This window comes from Oreochromis niloticus, linkage group LG4 (genome assembly GCF_001858045.2).
Source record: "Oreochromis niloticus isolate F11D_XX linkage group LG4, O_niloticus_UMD_NMBU, whole genome shotgun sequence".
Classification (NCBI taxonomy): Eukaryota; Metazoa; Chordata; class Actinopteri; order Cichliformes; family Cichlidae; genus Oreochromis; species Oreochromis niloticus.
The window spans coordinates 25,926,390-25,948,677 of record NC_031969.2 but is presented as its reverse complement, the minus strand read 5'-3'; the positions used below and the strand labels follow the sequence as shown (position 1 = coordinate 25,948,677).

General features: G+C 41.2%; 1 protein-coding gene across 12 annotated transcripts in view; it reads right to left on the bottom strand.

Annotated features, from left to right (window-relative positions):
- Nucleotides 1-22,288, bottom strand: part of srcin1a (SRC kinase signaling inhibitor 1a) — a 109,718-nt gene that overhangs the window by 33,928 nt on the left and 53,502 nt on the right. For 9 of the 12 annotated variants that reach the window (XM_025906378.1, XM_025906380.1, XM_025906381.1 and 6 more), the window contains exons 2-4: nucleotides 12,804-12,833; nucleotides 11,555-11,916; nucleotides 5,173-5,199 (exon numbers count right to left, since the gene is read on the bottom strand). In XM_025906378.1, the coding sequence (XP_025762163.1) occupies nucleotides 5,173-5,199; nucleotides 11,555-11,916; nucleotides 12,804-12,833 (419 nt within the window). Of the gene's footprint in view, nucleotides 1-5,172; nucleotides 5,200-9,696; nucleotides 10,189-11,554; nucleotides 11,917-12,803; nucleotides 12,834-22,288 lie in introns of those variants that run through there. The other 3 variants (XM_025906379.1, XM_025906376.1, XM_025906383.1) reach the window with 2 other exon arrangements.

The following is a 22,288-nucleotide window of genomic DNA, read 5'->3' as shown; positions in this document are numbered from 1 at the left end:
ACCCTGGAGATTTTATTTACGTTTCCACTGTTTTAGTAAGCAAAAGCTATAATTGAAATGTTGAAACATGCTTTCGGTGTTATACAACCTGTTTGATGTCAGTCTTCTGCTTAACTAAGAAGCTATGATTAGCAGACTGGCAACACTGGTGAACAGTCATCCCAGCTCTGAGGTAACAGCAGTGTAATTCTTGGGCTTCGTGCATTTGCCAGACAACTATGTAGGCTGGAGTTATTTATACATGACCTTACGTCAAAATAGGCAAAATAACCAGTTGTAATTTTTACACTTTACAGGCTAAACAGAATAAAAGGTTACTTACTGAGCTAAAAGGTACCGATGTGTAGATTTTTGTTACTTTTTAGAATGAACCAGCGTAGTGAGGTGTGCTAATGATAGTGTTGTTTTCATATATGCTTCACATACATGAGGCGGATAGCAATCTTCTCAACTAACTCTTGTTAAGAGAATGAATAAGCATATTTCCAAACTATTTAATTTTTTAATGTTAATTTTTGCTAGACTATTTGTAGACTACACTTGACGTTTTAAATGCCAATAAAGAAGGAGGGTGATAAAAGCAGTTTTTGTAATCCAGGTGTTTAGCCAACACAGAACAGGTGCTGAACCAGCCGTCTAAATGAAATATTACTCAGTAAAACTAACACCCAGGAGCTGATTTGGCAAAGAAATGCAGCTTTTTCTATGAATGGGAATATGAGCAACTCTGAACTACAGCTTGACTCATTCTAGCTGTCCTTGTTAGAATATTATTTTAAAGCGAAATAACCCACTGAGCTTTCTAGGAAATGGAAAAGGGAGAGTATGATCCTGTATGTCTGAACTAGCTTTCCTGTCGTCTTTTTAAACCCAAATTTACCTCCTTATTCACGCTGTATTCTCTCCACAACTCCTTTCAACATGCTGCAAAAAAACGACAATGAAATCCCCATGTATGACTGGGTGTAAGATTACTGCAGCTGTTGTTATATGTGGTTTTACTCAGATTGTCTTGTTACAACAGTCCCCAAACATTGACTTCCATATTGGTGGTTTATGTGATATGTAAACTGAAAATGTCTCACTGCGGTAATTTTGCATTGTAAATAATATATGTGAATACACCATCTGGTCATGCATCTGGTGCTGCTAGAAATGCCAGTGTTACATCACGGTGTTCACAGCCTTATAGGAAAACTGGTTTTACCTCCTCATTTTTCCTCCACACCCTCCCACCTTCCACCCCCTTCCCTACACCTCAACCTTTTCTTTTAGACTTTTTCCAACAGCACTCAATTACTGTTGAGAACTCCACGCTGCTATAAGGGCATGGCAGAAGAGAGGAACAAGAAGGGAACAGGATGATCTTACATGGAACACAAGTGAATAGAGTGGAAAGTGGGACAAGGCAACCTAAGGCTACAAACTGCATTAAACTCATTGCAACCTCCCACCATGTCTTTTCTTGTTTCTTGCTTGTAGACACTAGCACGAGTGCATACACACAGACACACACACACAATGGTCTACTCTGCTTTAAGGTCAAAAGCCTTGTAGCCTTGGTATATGGCTTTCTATGTTTGGGGGAGCATTTCTCATCAAACTCCATCTTGTACTTCAGGGTCGTCTTATTTAGACTGCAAACTAGTTGTCAGATTTTTTATCTCTTCTTCAATAAAAATGGTGAACTTCACTTCAACCACAGAATGTTTTAATCAGAGGTGCAGGCATACTGTAATTATACTTCTGGGGCAATCAAAAAATGAATGCATCTGCAAAGTGTTAAGTTATCTCTCTGTGAAGATTACATCTAATTTTTACCCTGAACTTGTTTTCTGATATTGTGCTCAGTTTGAGGTGGTTGATGCCTGATTAACTAACTTGCCTGAAGGTTCAGTGACCTGGCTGTAAAAGTGAAGTGAGCTGGAGTATATTTTGAAACTTGAAACCCCCTCTGTGTCCTTATATATTCCTATTTTCCTCTCGTTCATAACATAACATGTAGAATGTGAATAAATATGAACCATGTGATGCACAAGCGGTTAAGAGGAGTTCATGTGAGAGTTGTCGGCATTGGCTATGATACTGCTGAGCATCCAACAAGACAGGAAAATGGCTGAACTACACTGCTGTAACAGTCTAAAACCAGAGGCTGGCTTATTACATGAAGGTTGCTGGCAGCCTCTTTCTAATCTTTTCTGCAAGAGCAGTAATTCTCCTCTTAAGTGATATTAAATTCTGCTGGATTTGAAAATTACTACATATAAAAATGCCAAACACAGCTTGATGTGAGTGAAGCCTTTGGTTCCCAAGGTGTAAAATCTTTAAATTGCAAACCTCACACCTTGTCCACATCTCATACTCCCCCCCCCACCAGCTTATTTTGTTCCCCCCTCCTAATAATATCTTTATCTTCCCAGGATGCTTCTGTGTCTTAGCCTCCAGTGATATGTCCTCCTTTCCCACCTTTTATCCCCTGTCACTCATGTGTCCTCCTTTAATTCTTACTCAGCTGCTTTGTGTGAACATATCTGCTTCCCCCTCAGTCTCTGGCAGCAGAGGCCAAAGCCACATCCAGGTACATCTATCGTGTTGTTTCTGTCTACATCTTGAGCATTTTTAATGTTTTTCCTCCACCCACAGCCTGGCTCTTTTCCCCACACAAAAAAAGTTCACAGCTCTCACTTTTAGAAAATGGAGAGAAAACAGACCCCTAAATCGATCCATCTCTCACATCCATTTGGCTCTACTTGCTTTTTTCCGTTATTATAGCTTTTCATCTTTGTAGCCAATCTCCTGGACACACAGTCCCCCAACACTCTCAGAGTCCTTTCTCTTTAGAGTACCAGGAATCATCAATGCATGGAACAAACTGCTTTGTAAAATTGCTATAAATTGTAAGTTGTTGCAATAGGTTTGTTTATAAAAGAGAGTGAGAATAACGTAGTGTTCCTCAAGACACCATATTATAACTGAGAGTGTTAGGTGGGTTTCTAGCCGAGAGAAACAGCAGTTTTGAAACTTTGACAGTTTCATTTTCAGGGGTATGTTTAGTCATGCATCACCCACAACTTGTTAATTAGAGTTACAAATGTGTCTATATTTAGCATGGTACAATCCAATAAGATCCCTGGAAAACATATTTCAGCCAAAGATGAAACCATGAGTATAGTGCAGTCCTTATACTACTTCCATTTGGGGGTTTAATTTGAGCAGGGAGGGTAATCCAGGGAGAATTAGCCTTAGATTAGAGATGATAGCATGAGGGAGCAGGACATGGCTTTCAGAAGCTCTAGTACAAAATGAAGAAAATTGAACAAGATGAGGCGTCGACATACAGTAAAAGATGTCAACAACAGCCTCTATGTTAAAAGCATATAAATATCTTTAGATCTATGATCACTTGGAGTATTTTGCTTATTTCATTTGACACCATATTAATGCTGGTGCACCTCTGGAACAAATAAATAAATTCTCTCTTTCTCACTACTACGTTATTAAAACAACCTAACTTAGTGCATTGTGAAGCAAAGCTGCAAAACAACAATATGTGAATAACAAAAAAGCAACTTGCACTAATAAATGCAAAGAAATGAAAACAATCTCTAGTAATCTCTAGAAAACAATCTCTTTCACTGATAAAGAAAATGTTACTACTTTGACTAAAGAAGAGTTAATTAATTTTTGGCTTTTTTCTTCTAAACAGTTCACAGTTTGTATAACGCAGCTTTCAGTTTCTCATTAATGGTTGGAAAAAAACTAAACATCCCAAAAGGTCAACTTGACTTTGGGGAATACTGATGAGCACGTCATGGCCTTCATTGCTAATCAAGAACCCACGTTTTCAAATATAATGATTACTTTCAATTTCATTATTTTCACATGACTTTAACATTTTCATTGGGAATGACCAGGATGGATAAGATTAGAAATGAGTATATCAGAGGGCTAGCTCAGGTTGACATTATTTGAAAATGCAGAGGAGTGATAGTGGATATAGTGGGTAACAAGTGGGTAACGGATGTTGAATGCGGAGCTTCCAAGCAGGAAAAGAGGCAAATTCATGGATATAGTGAAGGAGGACAGAGGAATGGAGGCAGATGAGGCAAGCATTCGAAGTATTTCTGCAAAAAATCTTTCAGTCTTGTTATTTCATTTCTGAAAAGTCATAATTGGTTCAATCGATTGTTTCAAATGCTATTTTTCTTCCTCAAACACCCCCCAGCTTTGGCAGCCCACCTGTATGTTCTGCAGAGTTCAAAATCGTTTTCTTGTGTGGCACATTTATGTGACAGACAGAACTCTAAATTCATGTTTTTCAGGATAAAGTAGTTGTGGGAACAGGGGATAAATTGCTTACCCTTCCCCAAGGGTCAGGGCATTTAGCCATTGATATTTAGTGACATTTCCACCTGGTCCAAATGATGCTGAGAGCACAGACTGAGGTCAGACTACAACTCAGACAAGCCCAGGGCTCTTCCCTCACACATATCAATACCTTCTTTAACCTCCTCTATTTAGATAGTACAACTCCCTGCCTACCACTATGATCTATAAAGTCAGAAAGTGATACACACAACCTTGCATGCAAGCCAGCAATTCAGCGTAAGTGATTTATACAGTCAATATCTCTGCCTGTGTATACAACCCATGTTTTTCCTTTATAAACCTGTGGATAAAATACATTTAGCACCTTTAGCCATGACTCAAGCTTCTGTGCTAATGCCAAAGCATTATTTCAGTAATGCTTGAGTAGCACATCTGAAATGCCTTCTTAATGTCTCACTCAGTAATACGTCAGCAGTGTCACATGGCTGCTATCCATTAATGCCAGCTGACAGAGGTATCATAAATCCAGAGAGAATCATCTTCTGCAGATTAAATGGAGCAGGAGAAGTTTAAGCTGTTGCCACCCCCTGACACCTCTGCCACCACACACACACACACACACACCCATACAGAGACAAAACTCTCACACACATGCACACACACAGTGCACAGAGAGCCAAGAGATGTCAAGCGAGTTGGATACTGAAGCCAAAGGAGCATGGAGATAGGCTAGTGATGCCTGAGGGTCGAAAGTGATGCCACAGCACAAAGCACACATAGACACATTCAAACGGACAGGAAAAATGACAAACACACAGGGACACTTGAACTAGCAGCACTGACCTTAAAGCTCCAGTAGTTGGGCTGTTGCTGTGAAGTTTCAGGAAGGGAGACAGAGAGAGAATAGTTAGATATTTACGTCTCTGCTTATAGCTTAAGTTAAATATAAACAGAATATTGTACAGAGCAAAGTGAACTAGTTACAAGACAGAGTCACACTGCAGGCCACAAGATGTTTTGCATCTTCCTCCAGAAAGCATCATTTGAACCCATTAATATTACTGACAGCCTCATCTAACAGGGCTCTCTGAAGTATTAAGTGATTGGTGTTAATGCAAGTGGTCGCTGTGTTTTGCAAGCACTGGGTTCCAGCGTACCTAAAACAAGATTGCGTTGTTGGCTGTAACTGGTGAAGGTTAGGAAATGAAAAGAGTGAAATCGAATCAAGCAAGCAACCCACTCTGTAGCGGCAACGCTGGCCTCTCTCCCAGACTTCACCACCACAGGCAACCGAGCACTCTGCCTCCCGCTTGCTGTCTCCTGTCTCATCCATTCCCAATCCACCAGCTGCGCTCTTTTCATCAGAACCTCGAAATCTCACCTGCTTATTTTCGCCAGTGCATGCTGTATTTCTCATCTGTCCATTTGCCCTTCCTGCTGCTCTGCCACATACTAAAAGGCGCTCGCATTTTGGCAGAGGTCTCTGGCTTTCTATAAAGCCATAATTACCCCACAGTCAAATCCAGGCCAATCCACTGATGGCTCCAAAATACCTTAAACTGACATGGAAATTAAAAAAAAAAAGATTGTGCAAAAGTTCATGAATTTTAATTCTAATCCAAACTGTTATTCTTGTTCTTATTCTTATCTGCAGGCAATTTTCAGTCCATTCAGTCCCCGTTCTCCAGAACCCACATTAGTCTCCTGGCAGATGAATTTTTCTCTCTCTTTTTTTTAAAGCGACAAGTTTTGATTTATGATAGTTGGTGGTTTTTCATTACCCGGCTCCCATTCTAATACAGTCTCAACAAAAGCCTAGATTATTTCTGTAAACACGAGAATCAGGGCCAGTGATTACTACCTTATTGCAACCCAAGCTTTCACTTAATGTTCCCTCACTCTTTTTCAGCTCAGGTGTTTCTGTCACTCTATTTCCTTCCGTCTTCTCTTTTTATATCGAGGTGCAACTGTTTGCGTGGCCTTGACACAGAATGAAGTGCTATAATTAAATTAATACAAAGCAGTAAAGTTTCCTGGGCAAGAAGGTGTGCTGAAAACCCCTTTGCAGCTCTTTTTAGTTAGTATAGAAGGTGTTTTATGGCTCTGATGAAAACAGGAAAGTAAAACTTTAAATGGCTGTTTTGTAGCTACTTTACATGAATGAACAGATAATTATTTTATATTATCAGTTTTGAATTAAACTGTGAATTTTGAACATCACACCAACAAAAAGAATGCACAAATGCACTAAAAAGACACTAAATGCTTTTTCAAAGTACTCCTAGAGCTATTCTACTAAAATCTAATTATTCTAATGATGAATTATGATTGTTTTTCCCAGGACTTTGCCTTTTTGCATTGCGCTGTGCATCAATAGCACACACGGTGGCTCGATGGTGTAGTGGTTCACACCATCTAACAAGCAAAAGATCCCATCCCAGGAGGAGACAAATCCTTTTGAGGGTGTGTCAGGAAGTGCATCCAGCGTAAAAAAAAATCTGCCAAATCAAACATGCCGAGCTACCCGCTGTGGGTCCCTCGTGAATAAAGGAGCAGCTGGAAGCAGCCACATCTACAGCACTCATGGAAATCATGTCTATATGGTTACCTAAAAATAAAAAGTTGCCAGAATAGCAAAATTTAATTGTTTTTTGTATACAGAAGATACTGTATATACACACAAACAGGCTGGAGAGGGGGGAGCTAAATATCAAAATACCTTTCCATGTTTCCCTGATATCTATGCTACACTGATTGTACACTTCTCTTGAATAATAAAAGTCCATTAAATATTTTTTGGAAGTCTTTTGAGACTTTTGCAACATATTTTAAATCTTGCTTTTCCTGCCGTCTGGCAGGAGGTTCGGGCTGCTGAGGTCCCGGACAAATAGACTCAAGGACAGCTTTTACAACAGGGCAATACAGCTGCAAACAGCTGACCTGATTGACAACCTCCCTGGACTTTTTGGGCGGGTAACAACAATAACAATAACAATAATAATATTTATATTTATAAAAAACAAGGTGCAACAATAATTAATGTGCAATAATAACAGTGTGCAATACACAAACACTTATTCTTCATTTTATTACTAAGTTAAGTTACTGTGATGTGTTGTGTTGTGGTGTATCTAGTGCCGACGTGGGACAGTTTTCCAATTTCATTGTACTATTGTACTATGAATGACTGTACAATTGCAATAAAGATTTATCTTATCTTATCTTATCTTTAAATCAGCATGTAGTTTGGACTTTGGTTTCAGCATTAGTCTTGGGAATGACTGCACCAAACTACCAGAACATCCCAAAAATGGAAAAATATAGCTCAGAATATCTGTGCCATTTGTGTTTTGTAATGAATGATAGACAACAGCTTTAGAAGGACGCTCTAAAATTATTCAGGTTTCGTGAAGTGGCTGCTGTTTTTGAGTTCATCTTCTTTCTTTTTTTTTACTGTATCTCCACTATATAAACCAAACCTGCTTGGAGCTTACACAGTATACAATACTAAAATGGTTTAATAATCCTGTGATATGGGCCGAATAACAGTAACAAACTAACCACCTAAAAAATGAAACAGCGAAACCTTTAAATCTCACTTAAAGCATTGTGTCCCATTTTGTTATTTTATTCTCCGAGTAATGCTTTGCTAGTGTAGAGCGGAGTTGTTCTAAGTATAATTTTAAATGTGTGTGACTGTGCTCACTGGCTCTGAGACAAGTGGGACACAAATTTATATTGTGCTTAATCTCTACCCACGCTTCGTTTTCCCCGCGGTATATAAATTTCTACTAACATGTCAAAGCAGTTGCTAGAGAAGATGACTCTTTGGTGTGATGGCGAGTTTGTCCCCTACCCCTCTAATGCCTTATATTGTTGCTGTCCATAAAAAAACACTTATCTTCAAAGTCCACAGGATTAAACTAGCCAATATTGGTGATAATAAAGAGAAAACTCCTTGTGGGTGATTTTAAAAAGTTCTTGTTGTTCACAGGAACACACTGGATTTGTAAATCATCCGGTCAAAAAGCAGACTCTCAGTTAGAGATAGAAGGTCAGTGATAAAGCGGGTCGCTTTTGCGGATATGCCAATACACAATCCTTCCGGACTGGACTTAAACTGACCTTAAATACCTGATCATGAGTCCATCATTTAGTAACTGTAGCCACTGAGTTTTGTCCTTGACAATTTGTCGAACTGACAGGAGCTCAGGGGCAGCACCGGTGCATCATAAATAATTGCTGTTCATTTGTTCCGACAACCTTAATGATTTTATTTTCCCACAAAGCTGAATGACTCTGAGGCTTGGCTTTAATGGTGCAGAAGTGATTTGTGGTCTTGTGTGTCTGTCTCTTCCCAGTGTTTCTCTGTTTGTTGCTTTAATGAGGCTAACTCACACTAAAGTAAACACATTTTTATTGTTCTTTAACCGTTGCTCTGCTCTGACAGCTGCAGATACACTTCACTTGGACTTTGACTTGCAAATATTCTAATGTGAAGGCGAGAGAGAGCAAACTGGAAAGGGCTTATTTCAATGTAGATTATTCTCTTTAGCAGTTCTCCATGCAGGCAATAATCACTGCCATTAAAGAACATCTTCTGGGAAGAAATCATATTCAACACCTTAGCCTATACTGCCAGTTGTTATCACTCTAACTCATAATCCCAGATGACAGAGTAACTCTTGACTGTAGCTCTGCTACTTAGCTCAAATCTACACATTGTCATTTTTTAACTTCCACTTGAATTAAATAGGCTGCAAGCCCCACTTAGACGAAATTACTGATAGCTGTTTGAACTCAGGGCTGGAGGGCTAAATGCATTTCTCACTGCAAAGTTAAGACATCTATATATTTACGCATAAGCTTGTGTTTGTGCACTTACTGGGGTTAACCACAGAAATCTAACAGAAGGACGTAGTCTCGCAGAGTGGAGCGCTGCATTACCTGACCTGCATGTAAAACAGGCTGCACTCGCTCCACCCCTCCTCCACCTCTGTCTCTTTCTCATGTCGTCATCCTCTCTGCACCCCCGCCCCCCTCAAATCAACCATTCTTACTCTTTCTCCCTCGATCCTCCTCCAGTCCAGTGTTGTGTCTAAACATCACAGCAGCTTCTCTCTCTCTTAAAAACACACACATTAATCAGCAAATTACTGCTCACTCAAACAGAGACACAAAGGACGCTGTGAACAGCTTATACATCAGCCCCCGTGTAGCCTGCCTTGTGAGCATATGCACGCCGTCTATACAACCACAACAAGCACAACAGGTATGCACTCTAATCCCAGCGAGCACATGCCCTCCCAGAAACACACAAACACACAAACTCTCTACAGCAGCCTCCAGTTTCCAGTCCCATCTCACCTGCAGTGCACCTGTGCCTGTCCACCACTCCAGTCATCTCAGGCTGTTCGTCAGGTACAGTGAATCCTCATCGTGCTTTCGCCTGTCTCTCCCTCCCTGAGCTTCTCTTACCCACCTCCCTCTCTTTCACTCAATCGCCCTCTCTCGCTGTCTCGCTCTACAGTTGCACATGCGGCGGAAACTCTTTATTTAATTCATTACAACACCAGCCGATTAACTCCTTCGCAGATGGGTGGCTGGGTCCTGCTGGTGCTGGCTAATTGAGCAGCGGGCTGCTTCACAGGCTGCTGTGCTCCTCTCCAGCTCCTCCTCCCACCCTCCCTCCTTCCTTGCCGTCCATGCTCTGCAAAACCACAAGATGACAAGAAATCCTGGGCTCTGCTGCTTCCTCCCCTGTGCAGTGAAAATGCCCTGTCACCTATGGATCTGTCCACTCCACAGGCTGACACTTAATTTGAGAAAAACGCCTACCTTGAGCTTATTATTCCCCTGTCTCTTCTGCCTTCATTATTGCACAATTCATCCCTCTCTACACAACCTGACCTTTGCAATGCGATATCCCCACCTACCATACATGGGAGAGGTTACCAAGGCAACTACGGACTCCACCTGCCGTTCACCCACCCTCCCGCTCGCTCGCTCACTCCGTCACTCTCTTTGATTCTTTCCCTTCACCCCTGATGTGCTTTTCTTGTCACATCATTACACTAAATTTACCCGTTTTTAACACAGCAGCTGCACTGGAACACAGAGAGCATGTTTCTGCGTAGTGTGTGTGTGAGACAGAGAGCCGTGAAACTGGTCAAAGCATGAAGCACATTTGGAAAGGGGAAAACAACTGATAAAAAAGCGAGGAGAGTAGAGGAGAAAGATTATTTCGATGTGTCCGCATTATCATATGCGCATTAAGTATTTTATAGTGCGTTTTCCTACACCTTAGCAGAACCCCTGCTCTGGTCTGAACCCCTGCTCTGGTCTGAACCCCTCTTCTGAAGGCGGCACCATGCTGAGTAGCATCCTGTTGCAGCACCTCCAGCTTGGTTCTTTGATCTTTGTTATTTTTTTTAATCAGGGTTTCCAAATTTTGTACTAATTTGAGAGGACATCTCTCATCTTTAATGCTATGTAAAGTTTTGCTACTTCTTCATGAAGTACAACAAAACAAAGCATTTTGTAATGACACCTGTTACACCTACAAAAACTACCTGATGCACCTCTTTCACATCTTTTCTATCTAGGTCGGTGTCAAACTGTGTGCTCGTTTCACTGTTGATATCATCAGCAAGATGCCTGTTTTTACCATTTAATAATCCATTTGACTCCACCTAAGTAATGAGGCATTCTGTGTGTACAGACAGCATGTTTTTCTGATTTTTTGGTTTTGTTTTTTGGTAATGTCACCCACTGAGAAAACAGTAGTATGTCCTGAATTAAAAGCAGCACCTGCCAAAAAAGCACCATAAATGGAGTAAAACCCTGCGAGCTGGTTCAAGGCAAGCAACCTGAGCTGCGCTACGTCATACAAACGTAACATGACTCACGTCCTGCTGTCGTATATCAATAACACTGTCCCCATTTGATGGTGTATTTATACTTTTCTCTCCCTATAACAAATCAGTGCTGCTGGAGCCCTGCACCCACCTGTTGGCTCCCCTATCGCTCCCAAATTTCTGCGCGTGTGATATTTGTGGGGGAAGAGATGTTCTCTGGGCTAAGATACCAAATTCTAGCTCTGCTGCTGTAATAAATTAGTCATTTCAAGCTTGAATTGTCTTTTGGAAGTATCTCTGGAAATGGCAACAAAGTGAAAAATAGAAACAGTCGCAAGTACATTAACTAATAAATTAATATTAATTACTTGTTCTCTTGCAGATCGCTCTGATGTACCCCTCATGCTGGCGTGGGAGGGTGAGGGCGACGGTGGGTTGTGGTGGGGGCTGTGGTGTGGATGCTGAAGCTGCTGCTGCTGCTGCTGCTGCTGTTGTTGGTACTTGCTCTTCAGGTGATCCATGAAGGCGTCCCTCTTGCGTTCCATGTCAGCTTTGTGCAGGTTGGTCAGGGCCTCCAGGCTCTGCGCAGCACTGACTGTGTGCCGGTGCTCAGACGTATGCACCAGACCAACATTGGAGAAGCGCCGAGCGTTGTTCCCCAGCGTCCGGTATTCCCGTGGATATTCCAGGTCATCTCTTGAGATCATGTGACCGCCAACACGCTCGGGATCTAAGAGACGAGGAAAGGGAGGATAAAGGAAAGGGAGAAAGGGAGGAAAGAAGGGTGGGAAGTATGCAGGAGAGAGGTGAATCAGCACCCACACAAGCATGCAGAAAGATTTTAAGGTGGAGACGTACATACACACAGCAGGCACGCATAGGTGGAGACAAATGAAGCAGAGAAGGAGAGTGGAAATATAAGGTACAGAGGGGACAGGAGAGAGAGCCAGAGCGAGAGAGAAAGAGAGAGAGAAATGGGATGGGATGTTAGACTATTTGCCACCAGGACAGAGCAGTTCCTTGCAGAATTATTGATTTCAAATGCTGAGGGAAGAAAAATGAGAAAAGTAAAATGCTTCTGCGGTACATCAAAGGAAGAAGCTCAAACTGAATTTGTTTTGCTGGATATTCCATTGTGATATGCCTGCTTGTCATCTTAAGTGGCTTTCATTGTTTTCTTGTGGAAACAGTGAAAAACAAACTACTGAAAATTGAGGTGATTGAAAGTCACATGGGAACATGAAGAGAACAGCATTTTCATTTCTCTCACTATTCTTGTCCTTCCTCACCAACTCCTGTCGATACATCCCATAACCCCGTGAGACATTTTCTCTACATATTCTTACTGTCTCTGCTGAAAGGTACTGATCCGGCTGTCCATTTTTAAGGAGGTGCTTCAAACTGACAGCCCTTGGCCTTTTGTCAGCTCTCTAACTGACAGACAACACAGCCCAAGGTGGAAGGAAAGAAAAGGACAGAAAAGGAGACAGTCGGAAGGAGACAGTGCAATTACACACATACACACACACACACACACACACAAATAAATGTGTGACTTGAATCATGAATGAATGAAAGTGCAATAAAGAGCAGAGAACCTTTCAACCAGTAAGTTACCTTGCTTAGGAAAACAGGCCCCAGCGTTGGCTAGAAGAGAAACATGCCAAGGGTTAATATATGTGTTTGTGCACAGATGTGCAACCAAACACACCAGAACACATGACCATCAGAAAAGGGCTATCAAGAAATGATAGCACTTCCTCTGAATTACAATAAGTTAATGCATTATATATGCATTGTGATGTATTCATAAGGGCTCACATATGGCAAAATGGCTTTCTATGAATGCTAATAGTGTCTGACGGTAACCTGCAGAATGGTGAAAGACTACAATCATGAATTTTACACAGAAATAATGTTTCCTAAAACTACAACACATTTAAGTCTAACAAAATATTAAACGTCAGCAGGTAGACAAGCATTTTTCTTTTCAACTCGATAATAAAAACTAATATTATTTAAAGTAAAAGCATGAAAAGTGCTGAGGCTTAATAGGGCTGAATGAAGTGCACCATATGTACATTAAATTCTCATCAGCAACATTAGGACGAGCTGAGCAAGTGAGCAGCGGAGGGAGGCTCCTCGGGGCAGAAGCAACAAATGGACTGTTAATGAACGCAGAAGTGACGAGAAAGCCGGCCAGATGGAGGCTCCGACGCTCTCTGGTGGAGAAACCTTAACACAGAAGGAGTCTGTTAAGGGCCGAAGGTCTGTGATCACTCCACGGCAGCTGCAATCAAACCGTGCACTCATTGCGAACCCATTTCTCACTCTCTTCGTTCGCCGAAAGATTCTGCACTTAAGTGTGAACTGCTGTCTCAACACCCCGCCCTAACACCCCACACGTTATGAAGTGCTGATAAACTGAACAGGCAAAAGGCAAAATGGACTGACCTCCGAGCTAATAGCATTAGCATTGAGCTCTCCACTGCACACCAAGGCTGACGGCCATACTCATTTGGCCCCCTCTCAGTTTCCCAGATCTCTGGTTTACACCTCATTAGGCTGGAGCTTATTGTGCATCAGCTAACAAGGACCTGACTCAAGGGCCCCATTACAATGGCTGGCAAAGCTGTGCCTATGTAGTATGGCTTATTATGCAACTGAGTAGCAGCGTTGACAGTGAAAAGCTGAGTACACTAGGCTGCCTATAGACAGGCATAAAACTAAGAAGAGAACGAAACATCAGCAAACATTTATAGTACAGCCAAGAGTTTTATAGAGTCCTATAGACTGACTGTCAAACTTTTCACAGTGAATACCGTCTCAAAAAACATTTGGCTCTTCAAGTGCCATCATTACGGCCGGCATTAAAATACAGTAGCCCATTTAATTAGATATATAGTATTAGTATTTTTACTTGAAGTTAAGACAACACATGGGAAAACGTTTAAAGGGTAACGAGGGCTAAATCTACAGCAAAATACAAGCACTGGTAGCAAGCCCTTATTAGCTGTTAGCTAAATAATTCAAACCTCTTAACAACAATAATGCATCAGTGCTGGTTAATGCCTGGAAAAAAACATTTAGGACATTATCACTACACGGTTGTTCTTTAGAATGACGGCGTAAACAACTAAACCGGCCTGTATATGATTTTGTTTCTTTCTCCTGGAAATTAAGTTTAAAAAGTGGGGATAATTTTATAATCCTCCTTTGCTAGGCATGTTTTCATGTCTGATTATCAAGAATCTGTCAACTACAGAGGAGTTTCCTTAGGCTTATGTATCTCAGGGAAACAAGATGAGTGTAGAAATGTTTCCTATCTTCAAAATGAGTTGTCTTCAACAGATGTCAGATAATCGGAAATTCCTTAATGTCAGGTCTGTATTCAGGCCAATATGCTATGTGGCTGTGCATATGTTTTAGTAAGATTTTATGTCATAGCAGAAGTTAAATGGCTTGCAAACGTCTGCCAAAATGAATGACTCAGTATCTCTTTGTAACACTCGTTTCAAATCCAACCCCAAAACTTTCCGAACTGCAGTTTGTGGATATTCTTTGCAAAGCTGTACACAAAGTCCTCCATCTTAAAAACAGCGGGAGTAAAAGTTGTGTGGGCAGGAGCGTAAGAATAGAAAATGGAAACAGGTTATTCATCTTTACTTTCGTCATTCTCAGCCAATATATTTCCACATAAGCTGGCAGACAATAACCCTGACAGCCAAAACAATCTGTAAAAGCCCACGCAATGGCAGCATCATTTAAACACACATAAAAAGACGGGTTGGGGGAGGATTTCTAGTGTACACTATATAACAAGAAAGCACTTTCTGTCATAAAGTCTGGGTCTGCAGCGCACCAAATTGCAACTACAAAGCGCCTCCGGGAGAAGTTGCAGGATGTTGGTCAGCTAAAAAACAGAGGACTTGAATGACAACAGGAGCCTGCAATGAGAACTGATAAGATCTGTGAGCCCAATGAGGCCTGAGCTGCACTGCCAAGATAGAGGCCACAGTCAAGTGCATTAACCTGTCTAAATAAAAAGAGCTTGCTGCGGCAAGCCCAGAGAGATAACACAAGACAAACAGAGGAGAAGAAATTACAGTGCTGGAAAAATAGATACTATAATACGGTCCAAAAAACCAACAAAAAAACAACTTCTAACAACAAATGCAGCCTGATTGCGCAGTCCAACTCCAGTGATATTTCTCCCGGTTTATGCAAAATGCATGAAGTCTGAAACCATCTTCCATCAGTGAAGATTTTTCTACAAATTAAAGATTATGCATAAAAAGATAGAAGTTGCTTAAAAAAAACAGGGCTCATACTAGTCGTTTTTTCCCCCATAATCACCTCATCCTCCTTAACTTTTCTCATCTATCTTTAAATGTAGGCAATTTCAGTTCCCGACGAGGTATTTGCCAAACCACCCACGAAAACTATTAAGAGACATACATGCATAATATTAATCTCTATCACTACAACCAAATTCTGGACTGTATACGAAAACGTGTTTTTACAGCCACCCACTGAAGCTCAGGAAGAGAACTTGCTACTCATCATATGCAAAGACATATGGTATGGAGAATCAGGAGAAGGGGTTTGGATTCGCTTTTTGCCGGATTTGGAAGAGGCAGCCTGTGCAGCTTTATATTTTAGGGATGTTAAACATGTGGGTCAGAGCGAGCAGGGGGTGTATGAGAAGCTTTAAGTCACACAGCACGATAAGAGAGCTGCAAGGTGCAAATAATCAGAGCTCCGGATTCTTTATTAGCTAAATCTAATTTCACAGGCACTTCAAAACACTTGAGTCTGTACATATTGTGCCATATGCAGGTGCAATTTAAGGCTTCTGAATAAGCATTATTTGAATAAACATTCTCTTGACATAAAAAAACATGGTGCTTGCAGTTAAACACAGTATAATGGAGATGCATTGGCTTCCTAATTATAGATAAATGTGGAGGATTTCTCCGTTAATCAATAATAATTTGGTCTGCACAATGTCAGAAAAAAATGAACATTTCTTTTATCATTTCCAACAGTTAAAGGTGATATCTTTAGTTTTCGAGACTACTCTGGTAAAACACTAAAGAAGCTGAAATGCTATCATCTAGCTAAACAAGTTAATCAGTAACTAACTGATGGATTGCTTGTCTACTTGTTTAGGTGGCAGTAAGAAACAGGAGGACAGAAAGCTTTTTTTCCTATCTGTGAAATGTGAAATAGTTAAAGCATGAAGTATTTTCTAAGTTACTTTGTGTCTGAAAACTCTGGCACATACAGTACATGCTTTTTTCTAGTGTTTTTGAATAGTCTCGACTGTGCATTGTCAGACAGCAAGAAGCAGAAGTGGCAAGAGGGAATAAATTAACGAGTAAGTGTAACAATAGCTAAGAAAAACTCAATCATCTCTCCTAATTGGCCCTCTGGCCCTGTTGCTGCTATCAAAAATATTTTTTATAAGTGAAACTTCTTTTGATTGCTTTCTTTTTGGATTTTTGAATTAAGTTTATTTATTTTTATAACTCAATGTCCTCCCTATGCAGACGGTTGGGAAAACAAGGCGAGCTCTTCCCTGTAAATGCAATCTAATTTACTGCTAGCAAGGCAAAGCTCTTTGTGGAATGCCGGCTGCAGCAGGACAGACTAGTTGATTATTAAACCTGAGAAAAAGTGGGGAAGATGTAAAATTAAGCAGAAGTAGGTGAAAAACTGCAAATTGCAAATCCGGCTCGTCTGTTGAGGCTAAAGGCAAAAGGAAATTTGCAAAGCCTAAAGCTGTTAGCAATTTTAACTCGGTGCACTCCAGTGGGAACACTTAAAACAAACAACCAGAAGGAAAGAAGGGCATGTCAGGATTAACTATAACCTCATGAAAACCCAACAATCAGGACATTATAAACCCTGCAGGTCACAACTCAAGAAAGAGGCTATATCTCCATAATGAATAAGCCGTAAAAAGAGTATTGTGAGCTGCATTATCAAAGATAAAACAAGGGTGGTTAAAAGTCAGGTAAGGTTAAGATGAGGTAAAAGGCAGTCGCTACTGATTTTCCAACTGCAACAAGTGACTCGTGTGACAGTGATTGCAAGCCGTCACACATCTTGAAATTTACAGTAGCGGATATAAAGGCAACCATTTGAGTTTCATTGAATATGGCGCCAAAAAATGACTATGAACTTGTAAAAATAACCCCCCTTCTCTCTTGTCTTGCTCTCTCACTGCTTGCGTCTGCTATACACTTAGAGCAATCAGGCTCCAGGTTAAAACACACACACACATATAACCCAGCAGGCATGTGCTATTCAGTTTTTTCTCTCCATTAAGGTAATCTCTGAAAGCTCAGAGGCACTGCTGTGCCAGGAGAGGAGAGTTAAAAGGGGTGAAAATGACGGCTGGGCAGAGAGAGCAAGCCATCAGGAGAAGGCCAGCCTGCCTGTCTGAGCTGCTGGATGGAATAACAGGCCAAGGCAATCATAAGGCTCCAGACAGCCTCACATATACAGTAAGTGACAGAGACAACTGTAATCTGTTGCTCCTCACAAGGCGATGGGGGGGAGGCCCTCTTGATCATTAAAACATGTACTATACAAAGCAACACGCCCATCTTTTCACCTTTTGCCCTCCTCAGTCTATCTATTATCTGTGCCTCTCTCCCACCCACAAACCCGGCAGCCTCTAACTTTGTTTCCGTGGCAAACTTGGGAATACTACAGAGGCAGCCAAGCTAAAATTGCAGCAGTAACGTGGATCCAGCAAAACACCTGTTAATACACAAAGGCACACAATCGAGCAATTAGAGCACGCTACGGCTCCTCTGAAACATCTGTAGCTGCAAACGACAAATGTGTGTGTACTCAACTGGAGGATGAATGCGAGAGATGGAATATAAGTGTGACAAAGACATTCTGGAAGGGGAGGAGAGACCTGGGGAGAAACAGGTGGTGGTAGCTAGCGTATTGCATCTCTTTGTTTCACTTATCGTTCTGGTAAAAGCTGGCTGTTTTTTTTTTCTTTCAGTCCAGCAGCAGGTGAGAAAGCCTCTTAATTACAGCCTGTTGTCGAACCCGGTCAGGCAGCATGGTATTGCCACTGGGTGTGAGGAAGACACTCCAAACACACTACATTACATCAGTGCTGCTACATTTACCTCACTGGGGAGCTCTACAATAGGTTGCCAGATGGAGACAGGCAGGCGTGTTAGAGTTAAGAGAGAGCTGATGAAAAATACGTTCGGCGAGAGACACTTCAAAGAGCTGCAACCTAACCTCGAATCTCAACAGTGTTTTAGCTCATTTACAACAGCCAAACAAATTCACAACAACAATTTTAAGTCAATCCACCACACAGTATGTCTGGTTGCAGTTACAAAGTATGATTTAAAGTGTGTACATCACCAAAATCCTTAAACCTATCCTTATAGGCCATACAGAGACACTTTGGGAAAAGTTTTTCTCGTTCTTATCAAACCAGAGTGCGATTAGAAAATTACATATTTTAATTCCAGTGAATCAAATCTGTAAATTAAGGAGTAAATAGCAACCCTGTACCAATAAGTCCAGGAAACACAGACTATGATTGAACCCGTTATAAAAATCCCCGGCTGCACTGCTGCCAAATGAAGCAAAAGGAATCCTACAACCATTTTAGTCACAGCAGTATGAGGCCGCCTCTTCACTGAATGTGCCACGCTCAGTAACCTTCGAAGGGTCCAAACCACCGGACAGGAGATAGAGATACATATTAAAACTAACAGAGAAATGAAATTGATAATATTATGGTGACAACTGATGCTTGGGGTTTAGAGACACTACATCTCGAGTAGAACACTAGAAAAAAAAACAACAATAAAAAACCAAAGAGGACATTATACACTCTCAGTATGAATGACAGAGATGCCCGAGTCATCATAACATCTCAAACAAGCTGCTGCTGACAATACAACCTCTGGCAGGGCGATGTAATAAGATTGGCCCGTTGCCACATCTACAGTGTATAAACACTGGCCACAATCAGCCACACACACATAGCAGAGCTTGGCACAAACTGGTAGATGGTGTAGAAATCTGCAGACCACCTTTTAAAGTATCTGCATGGGTCCATGCTGTAAATGATGATGCATTATTATAGCTAATCAGATTCCTCATTGATCGCTGTTGCAAATGTGTCTTCCTGACTGATCCTGCCCACATGGAGATTAGAGTACAGTTTCAGTAACAGAGGGGTAACTGTGGACTCCGGTTGAAACGCTAAAATCCAGGTCTATTTTTTTTTCTACTGATTTCAAGGAGGAGTGTTAATGTATAACCACAATGACCTGATTCTACTGTATGCAGAGCAAACAACAGGAATCGTGTGGACCACATCTGGTTTGGTAGATAAGGTCCTGTATACACTTTTCTCTCTCTTACTACACTCTCTAAGTGGCACCTGAACAGTTAAATACCAAATGGAGTTTTTGCCTTATCCCTCTAAAATAGCATGATGCAATACACTGCTGAGCCTTTGAGTCAAGTGATGAAAGGAGCAACAAAACAAAGAATAAAAAACAGCATCACCTGTGGCATTATCCAACTGTTTTTTCTTGTTTTCATTAGACGAATGCAGTACACTGAACTTTGAAACAATGGACGCGGAATACTGAATTTCCTTTCATGGATTTAAAACAATTAGCTTATTTTCCACAGCTGCATTTTCCTTTTCTTAAATTGATAACTGGGTGCCAATTTAGTTTACCGACTAGTAGCAGGTGACCCATATGCTAAAAAGCTATAATGCAGTTGCCTGGGTATGAATCGGCCTCAAAGACAGTCACTGCAAGTCTTCCCCTGGTCTTTCTCATGTTCTTCTCTTTGCTGTTCTATCACAATAAAAGCCAAAACGTCTCAACTTTAAGAAACCAGGTTCTAGGTTTGAACCCACTGGTCCCCTCAGGCCTTTTTCTGTGGAGTTTGCGTGTTTTCTTATTGCATGCACTGATTCAAGTGGAGTCCAAAGAAAGGTCCTCACATTAGGTCCACTCCGCGTGCCTAAATTGGCTTCAGGGGCAGTAGCGAGCATGAAATGTTGTCTGTCTCTTTACATTAGCCCTGTGATGGACTGGTGATCTCTCACCCTATGGCATCTGGGATAGGCTCCAGTCCTGCTGCGATCCTGAACTGGATAAGCAGCTAAGAACATGGAAGGAAATAAAAATGGAAATGAAAAACCTCGACATATAGTGGCATAATAAATCATGCCCTGAAAAAAGTAAAAATACCTGAAATATCCCCTTTTTAGATGTGAACAGCCACCAAACAAAAACATATAGGATGGAGCTTTTTACAAGTTAATGTGATTGTAGAGAAATAAAACTATTTCCGGAGAGAGAAAGGGGACAAAGGCAGATCCAGGGTTAAAAAAAAAAAATCCAAAACTTTCCTGAGGGTTTCAACATGACTGTTTATCTTGCAAACAGGCCAACTCTGGCAAAGGCAAATGGATGACAACACTCATCCAATCAGGATCTGCCAGCTGTCCTCTTATCTTGCTCTCATATCAATAAATAAATCTCTCTAAGAACACACATGAACCATACTGAAAGCACTGTCACTTGAAAAAAAGAGGCGCTCCCACTAAAAGCATTCAAGCTGCTGCATTGCACGACCATGTCTGAAGGACAGGGGGAGCCATAGTTAAAAATTAGAAAGCGGGAACCGAAACGCTGCAAGAGGTCGCAGATAACAAAGGAAGCACCATAATGGCTGACAATAACTCTATCTTAAATTGCTTAGGTCTAATGGGTCATTATCTGCCCCACAGGCCCTGTTTTATTAACAGCAGGACACACCTGCACACACACAGTCACATATCCACATATCCAGATGCTTGCTAGAGTTTATAATGCAGCACACCCTAACTATAACATGACTGATGATGTGAAATCTGGTCGAGTAGCTGAGGCAGCAATGAAAATCTGAGGATATAAAAGGAAGATTTAAGAAGCCTTCACTATCTGTGCTGATAACCTGATTGTTTACATATTCATAAGATGAGCAGGGTTATAATGACAGAGGGGGCAACACGGGATGAGAGCAGTCCTAAGAGAGCTATAAACCTTTTTACAGCTGTGCTTCTATGTGTTCCCGTATTATGCTCCTACTTTAGACAATGCCGACTGTAAAAAGCTATTAAAACATACATAAAGACCACTATAATCATGGTATATATAATAATGAAGCAAATAACTGGTGTAATAACTAAGAATGACCACCCAACCCTACTGCTCTACAGAGCTCCTGCACATCATTTTCCTCTGATCTCAACTTTCATATTCTCCTGGCATCCTGGATGTAAAAATAAGCTATTTTTGCCTGCACATTAGGGCCAAGAACTTAATGTGATGTCTGAGTGGTAGTTCTGTCAGCTTCTCTCCCTGCTGCCAGCGGCCAAAACAATCTATTATTCCAGCGTTAAAGGAGAGCGCCACCCATATTACTCGTAAAAGTTTTTTCAAATGTCTGTGGGAGTACCACTGAAAAACACAGAGGGGTCTAAACCCTATAACTTAAACAGATCTGAGGCTGAGAAGCTAGAAAGGCTATGTAAGCTTCTTTTAGTATTAACATTAACAGATCAAACTGTTGGTGGTCTAGTTGCACGATAGGTAGCGTTCTGCTGCATCAATTTTGATGTATTTTTCCCCTCCTTTGTGGCAATACAGGAGGGGAATGCTGGTGTGCACTCTTATGTAAATACACCTTTGTAATCTCTGAGGGCCACCCACAAGCACAATTATAGGAAGTAGTGTTAGAAGCACATACATTTTTAGAAATAGATTCAAGCAGAAGAAGTGAATTTCTTGTTATAGTACAGACTGATGGTTCATTAAGTTTGCTTTGGACAGGTCAGCGTGCTTTCCTGTTTCTTTGCTCCACAGGCTGGCAGCATCAGGCTGATTTCAAAACATCCATCTGCAGGTATGTCAACAGTCTCTGTAAGACACCCGAGGTGTCAAACTGAATCTCGGTAAAAGTGAGAGATGTGGAATGGCTCTTCAAAGAACCAGCTTTCAACTTCTAAAATGCTCCTTTGGGTAAAACCAGCAGGTACACAA